Source organism: Thalassophryne amazonica, chromosome 2 (assembly GCF_902500255.1).
Source record: "Thalassophryne amazonica chromosome 2, fThaAma1.1, whole genome shotgun sequence".
NCBI lineage: Eukaryota > Metazoa > Chordata > Actinopteri > Batrachoidiformes > Batrachoididae > Thalassophryne > Thalassophryne amazonica.
The window spans coordinates 22,355,983-22,380,817 of NC_047104.1; the positions used below are offsets into that span (position 1 = coordinate 22,355,983).

The following is a 24,835-nucleotide window of genomic DNA, read 5'->3' on the forward strand; positions in this document are numbered from 1 at the left end:
AATTCTGTTAAGTGTGACTCAGCGCAACAAATAGCAAAATAACAAGATGCATAGAACACTGCCACCTACTGGATGGCAGTGTGAATAAGACCCACCAACTAACACATGGCCGCTATTTGTTCGGAAATCTGTAAGCAACAGAGTAGTAATACTTAACACATGGAGTTATAATGATGGCCATGATTTATTTTCACCAAACACTTGGTGATATTATAAAAATCTGTATTTTTCATATGTGGCTTTCATAAGGAACAGACACAAACTGAGAAACATTACAAAATAATATTTGAGCGCTGTCAAAAGTCCTGATCAGTTTAAGGGACAGCAACAAATGTTAAACTTCATTAATTGACCTTCGACACTCATCACACCGAGATGAACACATTGACAAAACCACAGCCTGCAGGTTCTGAACATTGGATCTCTTCAGTTCCTCATTAAAACAAGCACCAAAGACACAAACGCTGCTCTGTGGTTCTGACCTACAGTGCCCTCTCTCAGATCAGGACCATGCGTTGTCACACACTTAACCGCGGCAGGGTCAGTGTGGGGGACAGTTAAGTGTCTCAACCTGTGTTAAGAGTTTTAAAAGAGAAGTGGGGTTGTATGGGAAGAGTTTCTTTGCCTGCAGCCGAGTGATAATCCTCCTGAGCTCCGAGAGGCACCTCATCGCTCTGATCCACGTTTCATTGGCCGGACGAAGAACCTGTCTTAAACCCGGCACAGTCTCGGAACAGGACTTTTGGCCACCTGTCACTGCCAGCGGTAATGTCCCAACTGGTCGACCAGGTTCGACCACTGATAACGTCTCATAATCTGGTCCTGCTGTCTTCACCTTCTCATCAATGTCATCATATCCTCTTCTCTCAAATATAAATGCTGCTGGTTCCCTTGTTTTTTGATCATCCTTTGAAATCACCATGCTCTCTGGACCAGAGTCATCTGAACTGTCGTAGTCGACCAAGCGGAACCCACAGGCCACTTCTTCTGGTGGTAGACACACCGACATCTCAGCACTGGAGCTGGACTCAACTACATCTGGACTACAACTGCTTCTGTGTTCATGCACATGTGGTGAGATACGTCCACCCTGCTGCCAAGACTCACCAAGCCTGTGACAAGACAAAGTTAAACCCTGCCAATCACCTGTCAGGTACTTGAGGTATCGGATGAAGTATTCCAGAAAACAGGTTTCTGTGGAGATGAGAAAGTCGAGGAGGATGCTGTGGTCATATGAAATGTTCTGGATCAGAAGCAGGAAGTGGCAGTGAGGGTTGCACCCTGAAGCACAGGTTTCCTTCAACTCAGGACCTTCATGAATCCCAGAGGCGAGCCTGCAGAGATACAAACAGTTCCCAGTAAGCTTTCCCAGTTCCCAGTCCCCCTTAGGACTGAGAGTATGGAATGGAAACATAGACACCATGACAGCCTGATCAAAGTGAACCCAATGACTTTACTGCCCCTCAGTGGTCATCAGCTTTTAAACAAACTTCCAACTCCGCCTCCGCCATATGACAAAACTAAAAATGAATCAAATTAATTTTTTTTCTTAAATATTAGGGTTAGGAAGAAACACTAGCTTTGCAAATCAATGCGTGTCATGGTGCACCTACTGTAATTCCACACATGACGCATAAGTACTGTGCTGCTCACATTAACTGGAATTCTCTAAATGGACAAAGTAATCTGTGGTGAATTTTCAAATTTAAAGAAACTCTCATACGTATAAATTGTAATCCTTGATGTTACCGGTTTCCTATTTCAGTGAGGAAAGTGAGGTCTAAGGAAAAAACAACCCTTAACTGTTTGTTGAAGAATTTAAATCTGCATGCTCAAATGCATTCTAGTGCACTTTTTGGACGCAAAATTCTAGGAACAACTCAATGGATTTTTTTTAATTAAAGTTACTTAAACACCCACCCTAAATTACTTTTTTAAATTACAGTTGGTTAAACGCCCATCCTAAATTAATTTTTTAAATTAAAGTTACTTAAATGCCCATCCTAAGGTAAACTATTATTTGTATTTAAAGCTGCTTAAACACTCACCTTAAATTAAATTACACAAACTGTAAATGAAACACTACTGAACTGTACTGGGTCATTCTTTATAGAAATGATATTTTTAAGGTATCAAAAACATTAAAACAAGTATTGGTTGTTGATAAGTATTTTTTTGTTCTCTGGGAATTTCAAGGAACTACTGGTGACAATCATTGCAGAAATGTGCAAATTAAAGAGGTGGTTCGATTGGAACAAATCATCATTAAACTTAAGTAAAACTAGAATCATGTTATTTAGCAACTGTAATAAGGAGACTCAAGTGCAGGTACAAATAGATGGTGTGGATATAGAAAGACTTCATGACACTAAGTTTCTTGGTGCAGTAATAGATGATAAAATAAACTGGAAACTTCATTCAAAACATACAAAATCTGTCAAGAAGTATTTCAGTACTCGGTAAGGTCAAACATATTCTGGACTACAATTCACTCCTCATTCTCTACTGTTCACTGATTTTACCATATTTAAATTACTGTGCAGACGTTTGGGGCAGTACTTATAAATGTACATTATACTTTATCGATACTACAAAAAAGAGCCATGAGGTTAATTCATAATGCCAATTACAAGGAACATACAACTTCACTATTCTTAAAATCACCTGGTTTACCTACAAACAGTACAAATAATGATCTACTTCCTGGGAATATTCTTTTTTTTTTTTTTTTTTAAACAGAGATGGGGATTATAATCTGAGGAGGGAGTACAAACTAACACACTTACGGGTTTGCACAACATTAATAAAGTGTTGTATATCAATATGTGGACTGAAGCTGTGGAACAGGTTGGCGACGGAGCTCAAGCAATGTCCAAGCGTGACCCAGTTCAAATGGTGGTAGTATGTATATGTCGCGGACATGAACGAGCGAAGCTCTTCAGCATCTCACCATGACACTGAGGTCCTTCAGACTTTTTTTTTTTTTGAGTAAATGCTTCAGGGAGCATTAGCATGGCTAAAACCTTTCAGCATCTGGGGTGGGGGGTGGCTCCACCCCACAGACCCCCCAAACTACAGCCCCCTTAACCCCCTGCCACTTTAAGCATTTTTTTTAATGACTTGCATTTTTTTCTTCTAATAAACATATAACATCAAAAACAGGATTGTAGTGGCTGAAAGAGACAGGACAGCACTTTACTGTCTCCCAATATATATCACTTGGGGCATAGTAAAAAATTTCTTTTTAGGACTTTGACAATATAGCTGTCAATCTTTATCCAGTATTGATTAATCTTAGATCATGACCACAACATATGGACTGTTGTACCTTCTTCCACCCCACACTTCCACACTTCCTTCCACTTAATTTGGCCTCACATTTCTTGATCTTGTCTTCAATCGCAATCTGTTTTACAATGTTTTTTTTTTCTTATAGGAGGCATGTTGAATATTAATATATCCTCGTAATACCGCCTTTGGCGCCTCCCAGGTAATCCCTACAGAGGGTGCTGTAGGTTCATTTAACTGGACATACGAGGGTAGGCTGAAAAGTTCTAAGGCTCACTATGATGCAGTTAATGCATTAACTGTATCATAGTGAGCCTTAGAACTTTTCAGCCTACCCTCGTATTCTTTAATTTGATTTCTTAACACCTCTTTAAATCCCAATTTGAATAGTAGGATGAATTAAATCTCCATCTTGGCATTCGAATCCTGTCACAAAAAGACATCCTCTCCAAGCTGACTGGCGCATGGTCAGAATTTAGAATAGAACAGGAAATCACTAATTGCAGGAGGTTTTTAGAGACAAGAAAAAAGTATATACGGGAGAATGGACGGCAGAGAAAAAAGTGTAAACCCTTCCTTTTGGATTCAACATTCTCCACAATTCCACAAGCAGAGAGGTGTGTTTCTTGTAGAAACACTATGCCATCTTGTTGGAATTTCAGAATATCAAATACTTCTTCCTGGATGTCCCAAGCCACTTACATTCCAGGTGGATATGCGCAGATTGTCCATTTTAGCACTGATAAACAGATTTTAAACATAATTACTAACTGTGACAAAACAAAAAGGACCAATAACCAGTGAGCATCCACCACAAAGTGTGTTTATGAAACATATCTTTGTTAGATCCCTCCCACTCAAAGTACCCTATTACCCAAACACAATGTGAAGCTCTGAACTCTGCGCTCCCACTTATAACAAATAAAAACTAATGGTCCATGAACATCGACTGTCCAAGTGACTGATCCCATCCTGATGGACTGCATCTTAATTACTTTTCTATGTTTCCTAATAATTTGAGGAGGTCACTCCTCCAGAATACTGTCTCATACCTAGATCGCTGGACATTTTTTGCAGCATAACGAAGACGTTAATGTCCTGGCTGAAATGTGCTGCCTCTGGGGCCTCCAAACTGTTGTTGTTGTCATTATGCTGTGTGAACTGATGCCGCAAATGCGTCTTAATATCTCCACTTTTAAGTTGTTTTGACATCCTATATCTTCAAAAACTTTTTAAAGTATGAGACACGTTTGTATACTTATTCTTAGGCATTAGTTGAAGGATTAGTTTAACGATGCAAGTTGGAGCTTCGGCTCAGGCAGCCATCTTTACCAACCATGTCACGTGACTCCCCCTTTAGGCATTTTTTTTTTAATTCAAAGTTTTCATCCATTTGACAGTAGGGCTGTACAATATGGCCAAATTACCGTATCTCAATAATGTCCTATCAATACTATATGACTATGATTTCACACAAAGTGCAGCAACAGTGAAAATTAAACATTCTTAAAACAGTAATAATATCACACTCATTTTGCACTCATCAAGGTTAGAGTACAGTGCCTTCCAAAAGTATTGTAACACTTGGTATTTCACACATTTTAATTTGTTTATGCCATTTCAAATCCAAGAAATACAAAAAATATGAAGAACAAAAATTTCTAAAATCATCTTCCTCAAACTCAAACTGAAAGCAAATCTCTAAAACTTGATAATACCTGTAAATAATCAGTTTTATTGCCAGTTTTCTTCAGATAAGTCAGGGGATGGAAGCATGAACATTTCCAAGCCAATATCTTCTGAACTTTATTTACATCAGTTATGAAGAAATACAAAAGTTTCTTTCACCAAAACATCAAATCTAGGCTTGTATCTCAGATGTACTTTCTGGCAAATTGTAGCTGAACATTTGGTCTTCTTTTGAAGAAAATCCTCCTCTACACCACTTCATCAGGAAGCTGTATTTTATATTTTTAATTCATTTATATATTTATTTAAGTTGTAGACATGTGCTTTCAGTTTGAGTTTAAGGAAGATAACTTTAGATTTACTTCTTTATTTGTATCTGAAATGGCATGAACAAATTCAAATGTAAATAAATAAAAAATACCAAGCGTTCCAATACTTTTGAGTACAGTTGAGAAACACTCCACGGTATTTGTATTTTTAAGTGAAATGCATCATCCTGGTGTCATTCAGAGAGCAAAATTAAGAAGTTATTTAGGTCCTTCAAACAGCAAAATTAAGAGCTACCTGCTCATTTAAAAATCACTGGAGACAAGCATGCAGTTGTATGCAAAAGTTTGGGCACCCCTGATAATTTTCATGATTTCCTTTATAAATCATTGGTTGCCTGGATCTGAAATTTTAGTTAAATATATCATATAGCAGATGAACACACTGATATTTGAGAAGTGAAATGAAGTTTCTAGGATTTACAGAAAGTGTGCAATAATTATTTAAACAAATTAAGTAGGTGCATAAATTTAGACACTCTTGTAATTTTATTGATTTGAATACATTTAACACTGATTATTGGAACACAAAATTGATTTGGTAAGCTCATTGACCCTTGACCTCCTTAGTTGAATCCAATCATGAGAAAGTGTATTTAAGGTAGCCATTTGCAAATGTTTCTCCTCTTTGCATCTATTCTCATGAGTGGCAACATGAGATCCTCTAAACAATTCTCAAATGACCTGAAAACAAAGATTGATACAAAAAGCTATCTCAGAGATTTCAGCTGTCAGTTTCCATTGTGAGGAACATAGTGAGGAAATGGAAGACCGTGGGCACAGTACTAGTTAAGGCCTGAAGTGGCAGGCCAAGAAAAATCTCAGATAAATTGAAGCAAAGGATGGTGACAACAGTCATAGTCAACCCGCAGACCTGCTCCAAAGACCTACAACATAATCTTGCTGCAGATAGTGTCTCCGTGCATCATTCAACTATACAGCACACTCTGCACAAAGAGATGCTGTATGATGCTGTCATGCAGAGGAAGCCACAAACAGAGTCGCCTGAGGTATACTAAAGCACATTTGGACAAGCCAGCTTCATTTTGGAATAATGTGCTATAGACTGATGAAACTAAAACCGAGTCATTTGGACATGACAAGGGGCGGTATGCATGGCTAAAAAACAACACATCATTCCAAGAAAAACACTTGCTACCTACAGTAAAATTTGGAGGTGGTTCCATCATGCTGTGTGGCTGTATGGCCACTGCAAGTACTGGGAATCTTGTTAAAGTTGTTCAAGAAGCTCTGGTCCACATGACGTAGTGTCTTTCCTTCAGCACGCCACTCGCTGGACACACGCGCCACTCGCTCTACATACACATGGGGCCGGCTGGACATGCCGGGCCAGATAATGTGGACATGATAAATGCACACTGCGTCATTCATGTCATTTCATGACTGTATGTCTATGATCATGGGTCAGCTCCAGAATAAAAGAGGGATCATAGTTAAATTGTCCACTCTATAAGAGAGATTCAATGAATTGCAGTGTTTTTTTATGGTGTGTGGTTTTTATTTTTTCCAGCACAGCAGCGATGTCCATGGACAAAGGAGGGCATGTGTACCTCTGACCTGCAGCCGCGAGGCGTGTGTTACAGTAAATTGTCGATTAAACACACAATTATTTTTTGAAGTTTGTTAAACACTCACCCTAAATCATTTTTTTTTATTAAAATTGATTAAACGCCCACCCAAAATGAAATTATCATTTGTTGAAATTGCTTAAATGCTCACCCTAAATTAAACTGGTTGGTTAATAGTAATAACAAAATTAAAGTTGATTTAACACCCACCCTAAATTATTATTTTTTCTTAAACTTAGTTAATAAAAAATAAATAAATTTAAAGTTGATTAAAAGCCCACCCTAAATTATTATTATTATTATTATTATTTTATTAAAGTTGGTTAAACGGACTCCTCAAACCCCACACCTGCCACATTTCTCCATGTACGTATTGTAGAGTTGCGTCAGGGCATCCAGCTGCTTACATGTCCACCCTAAATTGTTTTTTAATTAAAATTAATATTAATTCAACGCCCATCCTAAATTAAATTATTTTTTAAGTTGGTTAAACACCCACCCTAAATTTTTTTTTTTTTTTTATTAAAGTTACTTAAACACCCACCCAAAATGATTTTTTCATCAAAATTGATTAAAGGCCCACCCAAGTAAAAAAATTTTTAAATTAAAGTTACTTATATGCCAACCTGAGATAATTATTTTTATTAATTATTTAATTTATTAATTATTAATTTAATTTTATCAATTGGGCCGCCATGGCCTGCTGATGCCGGACGGCCTTCACCTTACTGGGGAAGGCCCCGCCATCTTGTCTGTGAACATAGATAGAGCTCTACAGGGAGGGTAACATTAGGACTTTACAGCAGGCCACGGGAGCAAGTGATTAGAGACCCTGCAAGGCTTATGACAAATGTGTCTGTGGAATCCATTAGCTTAGCAGGGAAATAGTGCAGAAAATCCACGGTGATAGTGCAGTTTATGTGGCAGGGAGGGAAATTTGTCAAGTTGAGACTGTGGCCTGTTTCTGCAAACGTGCCCATAAAAATCATAGAGGGATATGCTTACTTGCAAACTTAACACCCATTACTGCATTGGATGACGCTGAAATTAAGGATGGCCCGTTGGCTGTTCCAGTAATATCAAATATTTCGTGTCTACCTACAACCTGCGTGGAATGTCTCAAACCTAAATCTACTTCCAGGCATCTTATATACAGTGCTGTGAAAAAATGTTTGCCCCCTTAACCCTTTACATGTTAGAGTTTTATTAGGACATCAAAAAAACAAAAAATTCAAGCCTTGTATATTAGAATTCCTAAGATCATATTCTTTAAACTCACAGTGAAAGGTAATCACTACATCATGAATTAAAAGAAACAAAAATCTAAAAGCCTAAATGATGGTGTGAATATGTTTTGAATGTTGCATCACCAGTTATACAGCTTCATGATGAAGTGGTATAGAGAAGGTTTCTATAAAAAAAAATAAAAAAAACACACACTCAGCTACAATTTGCCAGAAGGCACAGTTGAAATTCAAGCATAGATTTGATGTTTTGTTGAAAGAAAATTATTCTCTGTGCAACTCCACTATGAAGGCAGGAGTGGTGATACAAAATGCAAAACTTGCACTATGCACAATCTCTTCAATAACAGCCACAGAAGTCTATAACTTCTTTAGGGTTGTCCTGGTGTCTTTCCTCACTCTTCACCTTCTTATACAGTCACTCAGTTTTTCAGAACTATCTACTCTACACAGATTTACCATAGAGTGCTATACTGTTTGTATTTCTTCATAATTTATTTAATAATGTCCAAGTCAGTGTCTTGGGAATGTTCATGTATCCAGACATAGTCAGTGTCTTGGGAATGTTCATGTATCCATCCCCTGACTTGTCCAAAGATAACTGTATATAAAAGTGATGGTTTACATGTGCTATACTAAAGGGGGCACTTACTTATTCACACCATCATTTTGGCTTTTAGAGTTTTGTTTCTTTTAATTCATGATGTAGCGATTAGCTTTCATTGTGAGTTTAAAGAGCATGATCTTAGGAATTCTAATATACAACGCCCGAATTTTTGTTTTGTTTTTTGATGTCCTAATTAAAACCTAACATGTAAAGGGTGAAGGAAGCAAACACTTTTTCACAGCACTGTACAGTGGCGGAAATAAGTATTTGATTCGCTGTTAATTTTGCAGGTTTTCCCACCTACAAAGAATGGAGAGGTCTGTAATTTTTAATCATACGTACACTTCAACTGTGAGACAGAATCTTGAAAAAAAAAATTCCAGAAAAATCACACTGTATAATTAATTTGCATTTTATTGCATGAAATAAGTATTTGGTCCCCTGAAATAAGTATTTGATTTCCTACCAACTAGCAAGAATTCTGGCTCTCACAGACCTGTTACTTTTTCTTTAAGAAGCCCTCCTATTCTGCACTCTTTACCTGTATTAACTGCACCTGTTTGAACTCGTTACCTGTATAAAAGACAACTGTCCACACAATCAATCACACCCCAACCTATCCACCATGACCAAGACCAAAGAGCTCTCTAAGGACATCAAGGACAAAACTGTAGACCTGCACAATGCTGGGATGGGCTACAGGACAACAGGTAAGCAGCTTGGTGAAAAGACAAAAACTGTTATGATTATTTATTAGAAAGTGGAAGAAACACAAGATGACTGTCAATCTCCCTCGGTCTGGGATTCCATGCAAGATGTCACTTCATGGGGTAAGGATGATTCTGAGAAAGCTCAGAACTACACAGGAGGACCTGGTCAATGACCTGAAGAGAGCTGGGACCACAGTCACAAAGATTACATTAGTAACACACAACACCATCATGGTTTAAAATCCTGCAGGGCAGCAAGGTCCCCCTGCTCAAGCCAGCACATGTCCAGGCGCATTTGAAGTTCACCAGTGACCATCTGGATGATCCAGAGGAGACATGGAAGAAGGTCATGTGGTCAGATGAGACCAAAACAGAGCTTTTGGGAATCAACTCCACTTGCCGTGTTTAGAGGATGGAACAACCCCCAAGAAAACCATCCACACGTGAAGCATGGGGGTGGAAACATCATACTCTGGGGGTGCTCTTCTGCCAAAGGGGACAGGACGACGCCACCGTATTGAGGGAGGATGGATGGTGTCCTAGTATTGTGAGATTTTGGCAACAACCTCCTTTCCCTCAGGTAAGAGCAATTTCAAATCCAATTTCAAATTAATTTTATTTACATAGCGCCCAAATCACAACAAATCGTTGCCCCAAAGTGCTTTATATTGTAAGGCAAAAGCCATCACAATAATTACAGAAAACCCCCAACGGTCAAAACGACCCCCTGTGAGCAAGCACTTGGTGACAGTGGGAAGGAAAACTCCCTTTTAACAGGAAGAAACCTCCAGCAGAACCAGGCTCAGGGAGGGGCAGTCTTCTGCTGGGACTGGTTGGGGCTGAGGGGAGAGAATCAGGAAAAAGACATGCTGTGGAAGAGAGCAGAGATCAATCAATAATGATTAAATGCAGAGTGGTGCATACAGAGCAAAAAGAGAAAGAAACACTCAGTGCATCATGGGAACCCCCCAGCAGTCTAAGTCTATAGCAGCATAACTAAGGGATGGTTCAGGGTCACCTGATCCAGCTCTAACTATAAGCTTTAGCAAAAAGGAAAGTTTTAAGCCTAATCTTAAAAGTAGAGAGGGTGTCTGTCTCCCTGATCTGAATTGGGAGTTGGTTTCCACAGGAGAGGAGCATGAAAGCTGAAGGCTCTTCCTCCCATTCTACTCTTAAAAACCCTAGGAACTACAAGTGAGCCTGCAGTCTGAGAGCGAAGCGCTCTATTGGGGTGATATGGTACTATGAGGTCCCAAAGATAAGATCAAATCAAATTAATTTTATTTACATAGCGCCAAATCACAACAAATAGTTGCCCCAAAGTGCTTTATATTGTAAGGCAAGGCCATACAATAATTACGGAAAAACCCCAACGGTCAAAACGACCCCCTGTGAGCAAGCACATGGCAACAGTGGGAAGGAAAAACTCCCTTTTAACAGGAAGAAACCTCCAGCAGAACCAGGCTCAGGGAGGGGCACTCTTCTGCTGGGACTGGTTGGGGCTGAGGGAGAGAACCAGGAAAAAGACATGCTGTGGAGGGGAGCAGAGATCAATCACTAATGATTAAATGCAGAGTGGTGCATACAGAGCAAAAAGAGAAGAAACACTCAGGCATCATGGGAACTCCCCAGCAGTCTAAGTCTATAGCAGCATAACTAAGGATGGTTCAGGGTCACCTGATTCAGCCCTAACTATAAGCTTTAACAAAAAGGAGAGTTTTAAGCCTAATCTTAAAAGTAGAGAGGGTGTCTGTCTCCCTGATCTGAATTAGGAGTTGGTTCCACAGGAGAGAAGCCTGAAAGCTGAAGGCTTTGCCTCCCACTCTACTCTTACAAACCCTAGGAACTACAAGTAAGCCTGCAGTCTGAGAGCGAAGCGCTCTATTGGGGTGATATGGTACTATGAGGTCCCTAAGATAAGATGGGACCTGATTATTCAAAACCTTATAAGTAAGAAGAACAGGAAGCCAATGAAGAGAGGCCAATATGGGTGAGATATGCTTTCTCCTTCTAGTCCCTGTCAGTACTCTAGCTGCAGCATTTTGAATTAACTGAAGGCTTTTCAGGGAACGTTTAGGACAACCTGATAATAATGAATTACAATAGTCCAGCCTAGAGGAAATAAATGCATGAATTAGTTTTTCAGCATCACTCAGACAAGACCTTTCTAATTTTAGAGATATTGCGCAAATGCAAAAAAGCAGTCCTACATACTTGCTTAATATGCACATTGAAGGACATATCCTGATCAAAAATGACTCCAAGATTTCTCACAGTATTACTAGAGGTCAGGGTAATGCCATCCAGAGTAAGGATCTGGTTAGACACCATGTTTCTAAGATTTGTGGGGCCAAGTACAATAACTTCAGTTTTATCTGAATTTAAAAGCATTGCAGATAGGTTGTGGCTGGGTCTTCCAGCATGACAATGACCCCAAACACAGCCATGGCAACTAAGGAGAGGCTCCATAAGAAGCATTTCAAGGTCCTGGAGTGGCCTGGCCAGTCTCCAGACCTGTACCCAATAGAAAATCTTTGGAGGAAGCTGAAACTCCAAACCTGAAAGATCTGGAGAAGATCTGTAGGAAGAGTGGAACAAAATCCCTGTTGCAGAGTGTGAAAACTTGGCCAAGAACTACAGGAAACGTGTAGCCTCTGTAATGGCAGACAAATGTTTCTGTACCAATTGTTAAAGGTCCGTTTTCTAGGGGCAAATACCTATTTCATGCAATAAAATGCAAATTAATTATTTTTTAAAAAACATACAATGTGATTTTCTGGATTTTTTTATTCTGTCTCTCACAGTTGAAGTGTACATATGATAAAAATTACAGACCAATTTGTAGGTGGGAAAACCTGCAAAACTGACAGTGGATCAAATACTTATTTCCTCCACTGTATGCTACTCTGGAACCAGAGTAGCATATATAAGATGCCTAAAGCCAAATAGTCCAACTGTCAGCTCCACTAAGGTCCTTAGCTTGGGTCTCATTAACATAAGATCACTGTCATCAAAAACATTGCTGATTAATGATCAAATTATGGATTATCACTTAGATATAACTGGGTTATGTAAAACCTGGATCAAACCTACAGCTGTCCTCCCTTTAAATGAGGCCTGCCCACCGGCGTACACATTTAGTCACATCCCTCGTGATGCGAAGCAAGGCAGGGGTGTTGCTCTATCTATAAATCTCGGTTTAGTTTATTCGCGTTGGGGTCACAATACAACCCCTGGCAAAAATTATGGAATCATCAGCCTCGGAGGATGCTCATTCAGTTGTTAATTTTGTAGAAAAAAGCAGATCACAGACATGACACAAAACTAAAGTCATTTCAAATGGCAACTTTCTGGCTTTAAGAAACACTATAAGAAATCAAGAAAAAAAAAATTGTGGCAGTCAGTAACGGTTACTTTTTTAGACCAAGCAGAGGGAAAAAAATATGGACTCACTCAATTCTGAGGAATAAATTATGGAATCACCCTGTAAATTTTCATCCCCAAAACTAACACCTTCATCAAATCAGATCTGCTTGTTAGTCTGAATCTAAAAAGGAGTGATCACACCTTGGAGAGCTGTTGCACCAAGTGGACTGACATGAATCATGGCTCCAACACGAGATATGTCAATTGAAACAAAGGAGAGGATTATCAAACTCTTAAAAGAGGGCAAATCATCACGTAATGTTGCAAAAGATGTTGGCTGTTCACAGTCAGCTGTGTCTAAACTCTGGACCAAATACAAACAACATGGGAAGGTTGTTAAAGGCAAACATACTGGTAGACCAAGGAAGACATCAAAGCGTCAAGACAGAAAACGTAAGCAATATGTCTCAAAAATCGAAAATGCACAACAAACAAATGAGGAACGAATGGGAGGGAAACTGGAGTCAACGTCTGTGACCGAACTGTAAGAAAACCGCCTAAAGGAAATGGGATTTACATACAGAAAAGCTAAACGAAAGCCATCATTGACACCTAAACAGAAAAAAACAAGGTTACAATGGGCTAAGGAAAAGCAATCATGGACTGTGGATGACTGGATGAAAGTCATATTCAGTGATGAATCTCGAATCTGCATTGGGCAAGGTGATGATACTGGAACTTTTGTTTGGTGCCGTTCCAATGAGATTTATAAAGATGACTGCCTGAAGAGAACATGTAAATTTCCACAGTCATTGATGATATGGGGCTGCATGTCAGGTAAAGGCTCTGGGGAGATGGCTGTCATTACATCATCAATAAATGCACAAGTTTACATTGATATTTTTGACACTTTTCTTATCCAATCAATTGAAAGGATGTTTGGGGATGATGAAATCATTTTTCAAGATGATAATGCATCTTGCTATAGAGCAAAAACTGTGAAAACATTCCTTGCAAAAAAACACATAGGGTCAATGGGCCTGCAAATAGTCCGGATCTTAATCCAATTGAAAATCTTTGTTGGAAGTTGAAGAAAATGGTCCATGACAAGGCTCCAACCTGCAAAGCTGATCTGGCAACAGCAATCAGAGAAAGTTGGAGCCAGATTGATGAAGAGTACTGTTTGTCACTCATTAAGTCCATGCCTCAGAGACTGCAAGCTGTTATAAAATCCAGAGGTGGTGCAACAAAATACTAGTGATGTGTTGGAGCGTTCTTTTGTTTTTCATGATTCCATAATTTTTTCCTCAGAATTGAGTGATTCCATATTTTTTTTCCCTCTGCTTGGTCTAAAAAAGTAACCGTTACTGACTGCCACAATTTTTTTTCCTGATTTCTTATAGTGTTTCTTAAAGCCAGAAAGTTGCTTTTAGTTTTGTGTGATGTCTGTGATCTGATTTTTTTTCTACAAAATTAAACAACTGAATGAACATCCTCCGAGGCCGGTGATTCCATAATTTTTGCCAGAGGTTGTATAACTCGGTTGAGCATCCAATTCTCCGCTCTGCCCATGATGCTATGTATTGCCATTGAAGTAGAGAGATGGAACACCAATTTCTGATCTTGGGGGCTGAGGTTGTGCCACGCATGTGCGAGAGGAGTTTGGGTTCTTCACTTCTGTTTTGTTTTTTTTTTGCTCTGCAGTCAGCGCTTTGTTCACAGGTATTATAAACTCCAATATTCTGCTGGGAATTGACGATATCAAGCATCACAAAATAAGGTTAAAGGTTTTGATTAATTAACCTGGATAAGCTGTAAGCCACCGTCACACATAGCAAGAATGTACCAGAACCATGCTCAACATGGCAAATATTGGCATAATCCAATGCAGTCGGAGGAAGAGAGGCGTGGTCAGCAGTGTCGGAGCACAGACAGACTACCTCGTCCACACCTGTCAGATCACATCCAGAGAGTATGCAGACGACTCAGCCTGCTGTCAGATGGCCATAAAAGGCGCTGCAGACTGCCCGAAATGTCTGGATGGCAGACATGGAACTGGAGTGCTGTGTTCCTCACGTGCAACAACGTGAGGATAGAGGACATGTAGGGGAGACGGGAATATCAATTTAAAGCCTTCATTAGATTCTTCAATAATTAAAAAAGATGACTCCTGACTCATGTTAAGAAGCTGCTCAGGGAATTGGGCAAATTAGACGTATGGAGAGATCTGCACCCAGGTGAAAGTGTTTTACTTTCGTTTCTTACCCTCACTCGGTGTTCTCCAGACTGGACTATTTCTTTATGTTCAGCTCAGACAGGCACAGGGTGATTGATTTTAACAGTGGATGTGTCTCACGCTGGAGTTCATTTGAAGTTACATCTGGACATTAAACAAAAAGAGACTCTCTGGTGGCTCAACTCTAGTTTACTCAATGAGACTCAGTTCCTTACATTTGTGGAAGAACTTAAATTGTATATATTACACAATGATAATGGAGATGTATCACTGAGTATTTTATGGGATGCAGCAAAATCCGTTCTACGATGTGAATTAATAATGTGGCCATCTTTTAGGGAGAAAGAATGTCATACCATAATTGAAAAACTTAAATGCTTAGAAAAACAACATATGAAAAATAATAATGATGATACTCAAAATGGGCCCTAAATGAACTGTATGAAAACCAAATAGAGAAGAAAGCCAAATTTATTAAAATTATTATGAAAATGGTCTTAAAGCTAAAAACCTGGATAACATACAACAAACCTTTGTTACTTCAGTTTATACTCGCAACCCCCGGCCGCAGATTTAGTAACCGTAAACGACTTCTTGGATTCCCTAGTCTTACACTCTATAGGGCTAACACAAAATAAAACTCTTACGCAACAAATAATAGAGGAAGAAATCAGTCAAACCATATGAAATCTGAAGGGGTACAAGATGCCAGGTTCGGATGGTTTTCTATCCAAATGGTACAAGGCTTCCAGACAGCTCTATACCATTATTAAAAATTCTGTTTAACTAGTGTTCTGGCAGGGCGGAGAACCACCACCATCTTGGAAACATGCGCTTATCTCCGTAATAGCGGAGGCAAGAAAGGATTTGACTGAATGCAGTTCATACAGACCCATATCAGGTGTTAAATACGGACTATAAGATATTCACACTATACTGGCCAAAAGCTTGAAGAACATTGTCCCCAAGATCATAGATAAACCAGACGGGAATTTGTTATAAAACAAACCATGATAATGTACGACGGTTGCTCCATATCATTGAACCATATGAAGACTGAAGTCCATCGCTCTCATGTCTTGATTGCAGAAAAGGTGTTTGCCTCAACTCAGATGGGAGTTTTTATATCTTGTTTTAAAACGGCTTGGGTTTGATACTCATGTAATAAAGTGCCTCACATCCCCTGTGTGATTCACTACAGCCAGGATTAAAAGTGAATGGTGATATTATCAGACTCCATCTACCTGAAACATGGCGTTGACAGGGCAGCCCCGCTCAGCCTGGCACTGTTGCCCTGTTTATTGAGCCGCTCGCACAGGATGTAAGAGAGCATGAGGATGTAGCGGGTATTACCATGCATGACTCGAATGGTAAGATCTGTCTATATGCAGACAATGTTTTGGTAACCCTCACTAAAACCGGATAGTAGTCTGCCAATATTAATCTCTTCTATTGAACACATTTGGCTCTATTCAGGTTATAAAAACTAAATCTTCATAAAACACAAATCCTTACATTTACCTATGAACCAAGTAAAAATATCCTTAAACTTCTAAAGGGTAACTGGTTGTAACAATAAAATTAAAGACTTAGGGGTCCAAATACCAAGGATCTAGAAACATATACGTCCATAACATACACTCCACTAACAACCAAATATTAAGACCGATCTGAGCCACTGGTCACTTCCGCCAATGAGCATATACACGTATAACAGAATTGAGCTAATTACGATGACCGTGCTGTCCCAAAGTACTTAACCTATTATTCTGCATTACCTATTGAAGTGCCCATGAAACAGTTCACTGAATGGAATAGAATGATCTCAATTTTGGGGAAAACAGAGAACAAGAGTAAAATTTGAAACGCTACAAATAGCGAGAAATGACCTTGTTTAAGAGTTATTATAAAGCTGCACAGCTCAGAGTGCTGATCGCATGGTGTGACCCAACATGTGATGCCAAATGGAAAGAGAGAGACCAGGCTGAAGTCCAAGTACCTCCTCCCTCTGTTATCGGGGATAAAGTGTTATTACGGTCACTCTTAGTCTGATTAAACCACCACTGAACATCTGGTTAAAATAACTCAGAGATAAAACAACGTAAGAGGACGTTAAAATATTACGGTCACCAGCATATCACTCAGTATTTATCCCTGCCAACATGGATGGAAGGTTCAAACTCTGATGTAAAAAGGGCATAACCGCTTACTGGGAAATATCCTCTGAAAAAGGTCTCGACACTTTCCAACAACTATACAATTTAGGAAAAGATTTTTTTTAAGGTACTTCCAACTAAGACACCACTTTAATGCAAATATCTCTAAAAGACAAGATAGACAACCTATAATTAGCATTTCTTTTGGAAACGCGTAAAGGAACACCGACGAAGAAGTAGATTTCAAAAGCTATGTAGTGCTACAAAGGGGAAAAAAAAAAAAAAACTTGTCCACTATCTACATTAAACTTAAATGGGAGAAAGAAGCAAAAATAAAACTAACTGAAGAAGACTGGTTGAATATTTGTAAGACGATGCCAACCACGTCCAGTATCAGTGGAGAGAATTCTCTTGGAAAAATGCTGTGAGGTTTTTTTATTACTCCTAGACTGAAGGAACAACAAACCAGAGACTCTGAACAGGGCAAATGTTGGAGGAAGTGTGGACATACATCAGCGGGCCACTTCCACATTTTCTGGGAGTGCCCAAACATCTCCCGCTACTGGACAGATGTGATTAAAACTGTGCAACATTTGGAGGAGGGCTTCAGTGTGTTATATGGGCAACATTCCAACTGGACTGGGAAAAAAGACAGATACCTCTTGCAAATACTACAGGCAGCCTGCAAAAAGGCTATAACACATACCTGGCTGAAGCTTGAATCGCCAACTCTTACAGACTGGATGGACATGTACACGAAATATATGTTATGGAGTGGATAACCTACTCTCTTAGACATTCCTCTGAAAAATGTGACAAGTACTGGGAAAAATGGAAATGTTTCTTTGACTTGTAATGACATTTGATTTGGCTTAAAAAACAAAACAAAAAAAACACACCTTGTGGAATATGTGTAACTACTACTGCATTTATTATTATTATTTTTTGATGGTTTGTTGGACAATTGGTTTATTTGTTGTTTTTCATGTAAAATGGAAAAATTTAATAAAAATAAAGTTTTTAAAAGTTGATTAAATGCATGCACCAAATTATTTTTTTTAAGTTGATTAAATGCCCACCCTAAATTAAATTATTTAAATAAACATTGATTAAATGCCCACCCAACATTAAATAATTTTTTTAGGTTGATTAATAGAGGAATAAAAGTCAAAAATTAAATAAATACGTGAGGAAATAATTAAATGTATCATTAATTAATTACAATTTCAGAATAATGACTTAAATGTGTCATCAATTAATTAAATGTGTCAATTAATTTAAATTGGAGGAGTAAAAGTGCCAAAATTAAATAGACATCAAATAATGACTTAAATGTGTTATTAATTACTTAAATGTGCCATTAATTAATTACAACCCCAATTCCAATGAAGTTGGGACATTGTGTAAAATGTAAATAAAAACAGAATACAATGATTTGCAAATCCTCTTCAACCTATATTCAATTGAATACACCACAAAGACAAGATATTTAATGTTCAAACTGAAAAACTTTGTTTTTGTGCAAATATTTGGTCATTTTGAAATGGATGCCTGCAACACGTTTCAAAAAAGCTGTGACAGTGGCATGTTTACCACTGTGTTATATCACCTTTCCTTCTAACAACACTCAATAAGCTTTTGGGAACTGAGGACACTAATTGTTGAAGCTTTGTAGGTGGAATTCTTTCCCATTCTTGCTTGATGTACGACTTCAGCTGTTCAACATTTGGGGGTCTCCGTTCTCGTATTTTGCACTTCATAATGCGCCACTCATTTTCCATGGGCGACAGGTCTTGAATGCAGGCAGGCCAGTCTAGTACCCGCACTCTTTTACTACGATGCCATGCCGTTGTAACACGTGCAGAATGTGGCTTGCCATTGTCTTGCTGAAATAAGCAGGGACGTCCCTGAAAAAGACATTGCTTGGATGGCAGCATGTGTTGCTCCAAAACCTGAATGTACCTTTCAGAATTGTTGGTGGCGTCACAGATGTGTAAGTGTGCCATGCCATGGGCACTAACACACCCCCATACCATCACAGATGCTGGCTTTTGAACCTTGCATTGGTAACAATCTGGATGGCCTTTTTCCTCTTTTGTCCAGAGGACACCACGTCCATGATTTCCAAAAACAATTTGAAACGTGGACTCATCAGACCACAGCACACTTTTCCACTTCGCATCTGTCCATTTCAAATGAGCTTGGGCCCAATGGTAGAGTTTTAACTTGCACTTTTAGATGTAGCAACGAACTGTTAACTGACAATGGTTTTCTGAAGTGTTCCGGAGCCCATGCAGTAAGATCCTTTACACAATGATGTTGGTTTTTAATGCAGTGCTGCCTGAGGAATCAAAGGTCACGGACATTCAATGTTGGCTTTCGACTGTGCTGCTTACGTGTAGAACAGGTGTGAGAAACCCGCCCACTGACTTTGATGGCTGAGTTTGGCAGATAAAATAAGTTCATGATGCACTGCAACACGACCGTGACATTTTATATTTTATATGTTTTTGACCATGAAATAATTAAATAGTGAAGTAATTACTTTTGTACTTAATTCCAATTTTAATTAATGGCACATTTAAGTAATTTAATGATGTATTTATTTATTGAATTTTGGCACTTTTATTCCTCCATAGATTAAACATCGACCCTAAATGAAATGATCATTTATTAAATTTGCTTAAACACTCACCCTAAATTATTATTGTTTTTATTAAACTTGGTTAATAACAACAAAAATTAAAATTGATTAAACACCCATTCTAAATTAAATTATCATTTGTTAAAATTGCTTAAATGCTCACCCTAAATTATTATTTTTTATTAATTACACTTGGTTAATAATGAGAAAAATTAAAATTGATTGAACACCCACACCAAATGAAATTTTTTTTTTCTTAAACCCCACCCCTGCCACATTTCTGAATATAATGTAGAGTTGCATCACGAAGGGCATCCGGTGTAAAACCTGTGCCAAATTAATTTAACCAGGTTACTTCCATTGAGATTGAGAACTCTTTTGCAAGGGAGACCTGGACAATTATAAAGTTTCCAATTCACCTAACTTTCATGTCTTTAAATGTGGGAGGAAACCGGAGCACCCAGAGGAAATCCACACAAACACTGGGAAAACATGCAAACTCCACACAGAAAGGCCACAGGTGGAAATCAAACCCATGACCTTCTTGTTGTGAGGCAACAGTGCTAACCATGAATCCACCATGCTGCAGATCCACCTTAGATTTGCTGTGGCGACAGAGTGCAAACAAGGGAGCAGCTAAACGGACTGACTTTTTTTTATTTTTATATGGCTCATCAATTAAACTGCTTGTCTAGAATTGTAGTCAAACTTAGGCCCAGATTAATACTAATTTAAATATTTTAGTTACTAAAATGTGTTATTATCATTATAAGTAGTAGTATGAAAAATGACTTCAAAAGTTGACGTTTAATGAAGGGGTGTTGTGGCGGGCACTCCCCCTCAACACAACACCCTCTTTCTGTCTGGATTCACCCCTGGTTTGCAGCCTCTGAGCAGGAATGTCACACCATCCTCAGAAAGAGATTTTGGGTGTATTATTTATTTTTTTGGGGGGGTGGGGCATTAGTGTTTGATGTTAATGCGTCGCAGGTCTACAGCTGTGTTTTTAGTTTAACCACAGTGAGGACACGCAGAGACACTCAGTGCAGACTTTGAAAGAAAACAAAAGTTTAAAAATGTATTTGTAAAACTCTGCTCTTTGTTTGTGCACTGTTTGCACCAAACAGACTGTCCCCTCCTTCTCCTGAAGACTGCAGATAGGATAGAGAGGAACAGAGACAGAAGCCTTACATTGGTGTTAAAATCTGCAAAGTTCTTGGCAAACCGCAACTGTTTTCACTTCGCCATATTTTCTCGCTGAAAACTAAGCAACATTTAATAAATATGTTACGCAGAAATAGATTTTTTTTTCATGTGAAATATAGCGATTAAAAAGTGGTTTTCCACATTTCCAAGGAGGCCTTACACCCCTAAAAATGTATTAAATGCACATCCTGTTAAAAGTTTTTTTTTTTTTAATTAAAGCTGATTATATGCCCACACTAAATTATTTTTTTTATTAAAGTTGCTTAAATGCCCACCCTAATTTTTTTTTCTTTTTTTAAATAAAAGTTTATTAAATGTTGTCCATTCAGCTGCTCCCGTTTTGTGTTCGGGGTCGCCACAGTGGATACAGCCAGATCTGCACTGGCAGTTGGCACAAGTTTTATGCCGAATGCCCTTCTTATGCAACTCCAGTTTTACCTGGAGAAACACAGACGGCCACTGGTGTCTCAAAGAGGTCTCCCATCCAAGTACTAACCAGGTCCCCCACCGCTTAGCTTCTGAGATCTGACAGGATCAGGCTGACACAGAGCAGATCAGCTGCATAAAAGTTGATTACTCACCCTAAATTCATTTTTAAAATTAAAGTTGCTTAAACACCCACCCTAATTTTTATATGAAAGCTGATTAAATGCCGACCCTAAAGTGATTACTTTTTTTTTAATAAAGTTGAGTAAACTCTCCCCCTAAATTAAAAAGACTTTATCAAAGTTGATTAAACGCCCACCTTAAATTATTATTTTGTATTAAAGTTGATTAAATGCTTAGGGTGAGAAGCTCGGCCATCCGTGGGGAGCTCAGAATCATTATGAGCAGACGAGTAATTTGATATGCATATTGACACAATTGGGACAACTGAAAATTTCGACCCTTGTTTGACCTTTGTTGCCCCCTTCTGAAAATGCCCAGAAGTTTGAAGAGGGCAGCCCAAGTAAAAAATGTTCAAAATCCATCATGGAACCCAAAACCACTTTCAAACCTTTGTTCTCAGAGTGTGGTCACAGAATCTGCAGGCTGGTCTTCTACTATGACATGATGTCAATCTGAGAGTTTGCAGTATGAGAGCTGTGCACAAGGTGAAACGGATCTGGCACTAAATGAGTGAGTTATGTTTTGTGATGAAATCAGACATCTTATTGAAATATATAAAAGGGGAAGGTGTTCATGTATCCGTCCACACCCTCTTCTGGTAGAATTTTATGCGGAACACCCAGCGTGTTGACAGAGTGTGTCACCAGAGATGTTACAGACAGGAACTTAGTCGGTGTTCCCATAGGTTTTAATGTCACACACGCTCCGGCATTAGTAAGAAGGTGATGACAACATGATGCCCACTGGATTATATCACAGAAGACGATCACTCCTGAGTGTGTGTGTGTCTGAGCATCTGTCCTGCTTGTATGATACATCAAATATCATCAACACCTGCAAAAACTCAGACGTCGGTATCTGTGCATCATCATTATGGACTCTGAAAGACCAGAGCTGAAGTGTACAGTCATCATAAAGAAAAAATCATCATAAAATGTCAACTCAAAGGACTGCACCGCACGATGCATCCTAACATAACAGGAATGTGAAACATTGTGCAAGTTACAAACCTGTGATTGAGGAATATGGAGAGCAAAGCTTTGGCTGCCTCCATCATGTCGTCATCCTGGTCTCCAAACAGCAGGATGAACCAGCAGCAATAGTGAGGGACATCTGTCTGCTGGACGCCACACTGTCTCAACAAGCCCCATGTTGCCTGGAGATACCCATAAGCCTCTACTGCACAGTCCACTCGTCCTATGGAGGAACAAATGTGAGGGAGTTAAAGGACAAAGTCCTTGGATTCATAGAGAAAAAACAAACGAACAAAAAAACAGAACTTCATCAGTTTGAAACATATGGAAACAAATGTCTGGTTTTACTGATAAGCTTCTCCCTTCAGTAAAACCACCTACTAAGGTCACAACACCGTCGTACTGCCCAACCCCACCTCACAGGAATCCTGGGATTTTGGGCAGTCTCGTATTTTCTGCCCTGGATGTCTACACTCCACTGATTCATAATCGTATTAATAATAATAATAATACCAGAAATTGTAACGTAACAGCAGTGGGGTAGGAGGGCTGGAATCTAGTGTGCCTTAATTGAGAGAGTGGCGACATGACGAGTCAGAAAAAAAAAACGGTCACATGACTCGTGGTGCCATCTTGGTTCCAAAATAGCGTTCACTGTTAATCTGTCTGCATGGAAATCCAGCTATTTTATTTATTTATTCTCTGAAAATGCTGGGTTGTTGTGCATTTGGAGGCACAAATAGACACAACAAGGGCTTCAAGATGTACAGATTCCCTTCAGATCTGAACAGAAGAAAAATTTGGGAAAATAAAGTCAGCCGTGTGGGATGGAAGCCGACATCATCCTCAAAGCTTTGAGAGGAAAATTTATTGTTCAGTCCCATGTACAATAAAATTCACCTAAACCGTCATCGTATAAACCACATATTTGCAGTCACCAGACAAAAAAAGTCCCAATGTTTTTGTATTGTTTTCCATGTAATAAATACCGTATATAACGGATTTTTTGTTCATATGGGATAAAATGTCCATCCAATCGCAATGTATTTCCATTAAAAACCCCGAGCAGTCTGGACGTGCACAGTAACAGAGGTACAAATTAAAGCTCAGCTCTGACAGTTGCCAATTTGAGGAAAATGGGACCAGAGTCATTTCCCTGATTAAAAGCCCGACCGTTTATTTTTTTCACACCATGTTCAGACTCTGACCCTCAGCCTGACGTGCACCTGTTAAATCAGACACAAAAGGCTGTGATTTGATACTTTTCTGCTTTTACTCCTTTGTCTGCCATCATATTATAATAGTTTTTATAGCGCGCACGCTGATAAATGGATCAGAAAAGTCTGCAACTTTACAGCACAAAGTCGGTTAAAGAGGAAATTGTACAGCTTACCTTTGATTTGGAAGTGATGATTGTAGAAAGAAAAGCTTGTTGAGGGTCAAATTAGTCCAGAATAAAGCATAATCCAGAGATGGAGAACTTTAAAACTGTCACGCACGTCATTACATGACACGGAGTTACAGAGCTGCAGCTGCATAAATCAGGCTTTAAATTAATTAAATAAATCATCATGAATTGTAAATTTCTGTAAATTTGCTTAACCATTTTTATATTTATTTTGATAGCATCTGTACCTGGATGTGTTGCTGTATGTGTTTAAATAATAAATAAAAAAAATGTTGAAAACATAAAAGGTTCATTCAGTAGTTCAGCGCAGTTGGAACCAAAATGCGCCATGTTCTCAGTTGACGCCACTCTCTCAATTAAGGCACTCTCTTGGAATCCTGTCCAGGCCAAAGGGCTGGGAGTTCTCGCAGCTCAGCTAGAAACTGGTATGTACTTTGGCGGGGGGTCTTTGACTGTTGACCTTGGGTTTTATGCTTCTTGTGGTGGTGAGAGTGTTAACTTTTCTTAACGCCTCTTAAAATGATATCTGTAGTTGATGTAGTTGATCTGTAGTGTGATGTTTAAACTAAGAAACAACACACAACACCATGAGGGCGTGACAGGAACCAGTGCTGGGCTTCAGAAGTAGTTGCTGGATGAGTCGGCACCACCTAGTGGCTCGCTGCATTTATTTTTCATTTCACTGCTGCAGAGGAGGTTCTAGTTGGATGGACACCCTAGGCACACCCCCTCCCCACACTCACACACACACACACACACACAGTTACTGGCAACAAGTCCCGA

At 39.0% G+C, this 24,835-nt stretch overlaps 1 protein-coding gene across 1 annotated transcript in view; it reads right to left on the reverse strand.

The window, feature by feature from the left end:
- Nucleotides 1-201: 201 nt before the first annotated feature.
- lins1 (lines homolog 1) overlaps nt 202-24,835 on the reverse strand; it is a 59,459-nt gene continuing 34,825 nt past the window's right edge. The window contains 2 exon segments of the mRNA XM_034184272.1: nt 202-1,334; nt 22,681-22,867. Of these exon segments, the coding sequence (XP_034040163.1) occupies nt 542-1,334; nt 22,681-22,867 (980 nt within the window). The 3' untranslated portion in view covers nt 202-541.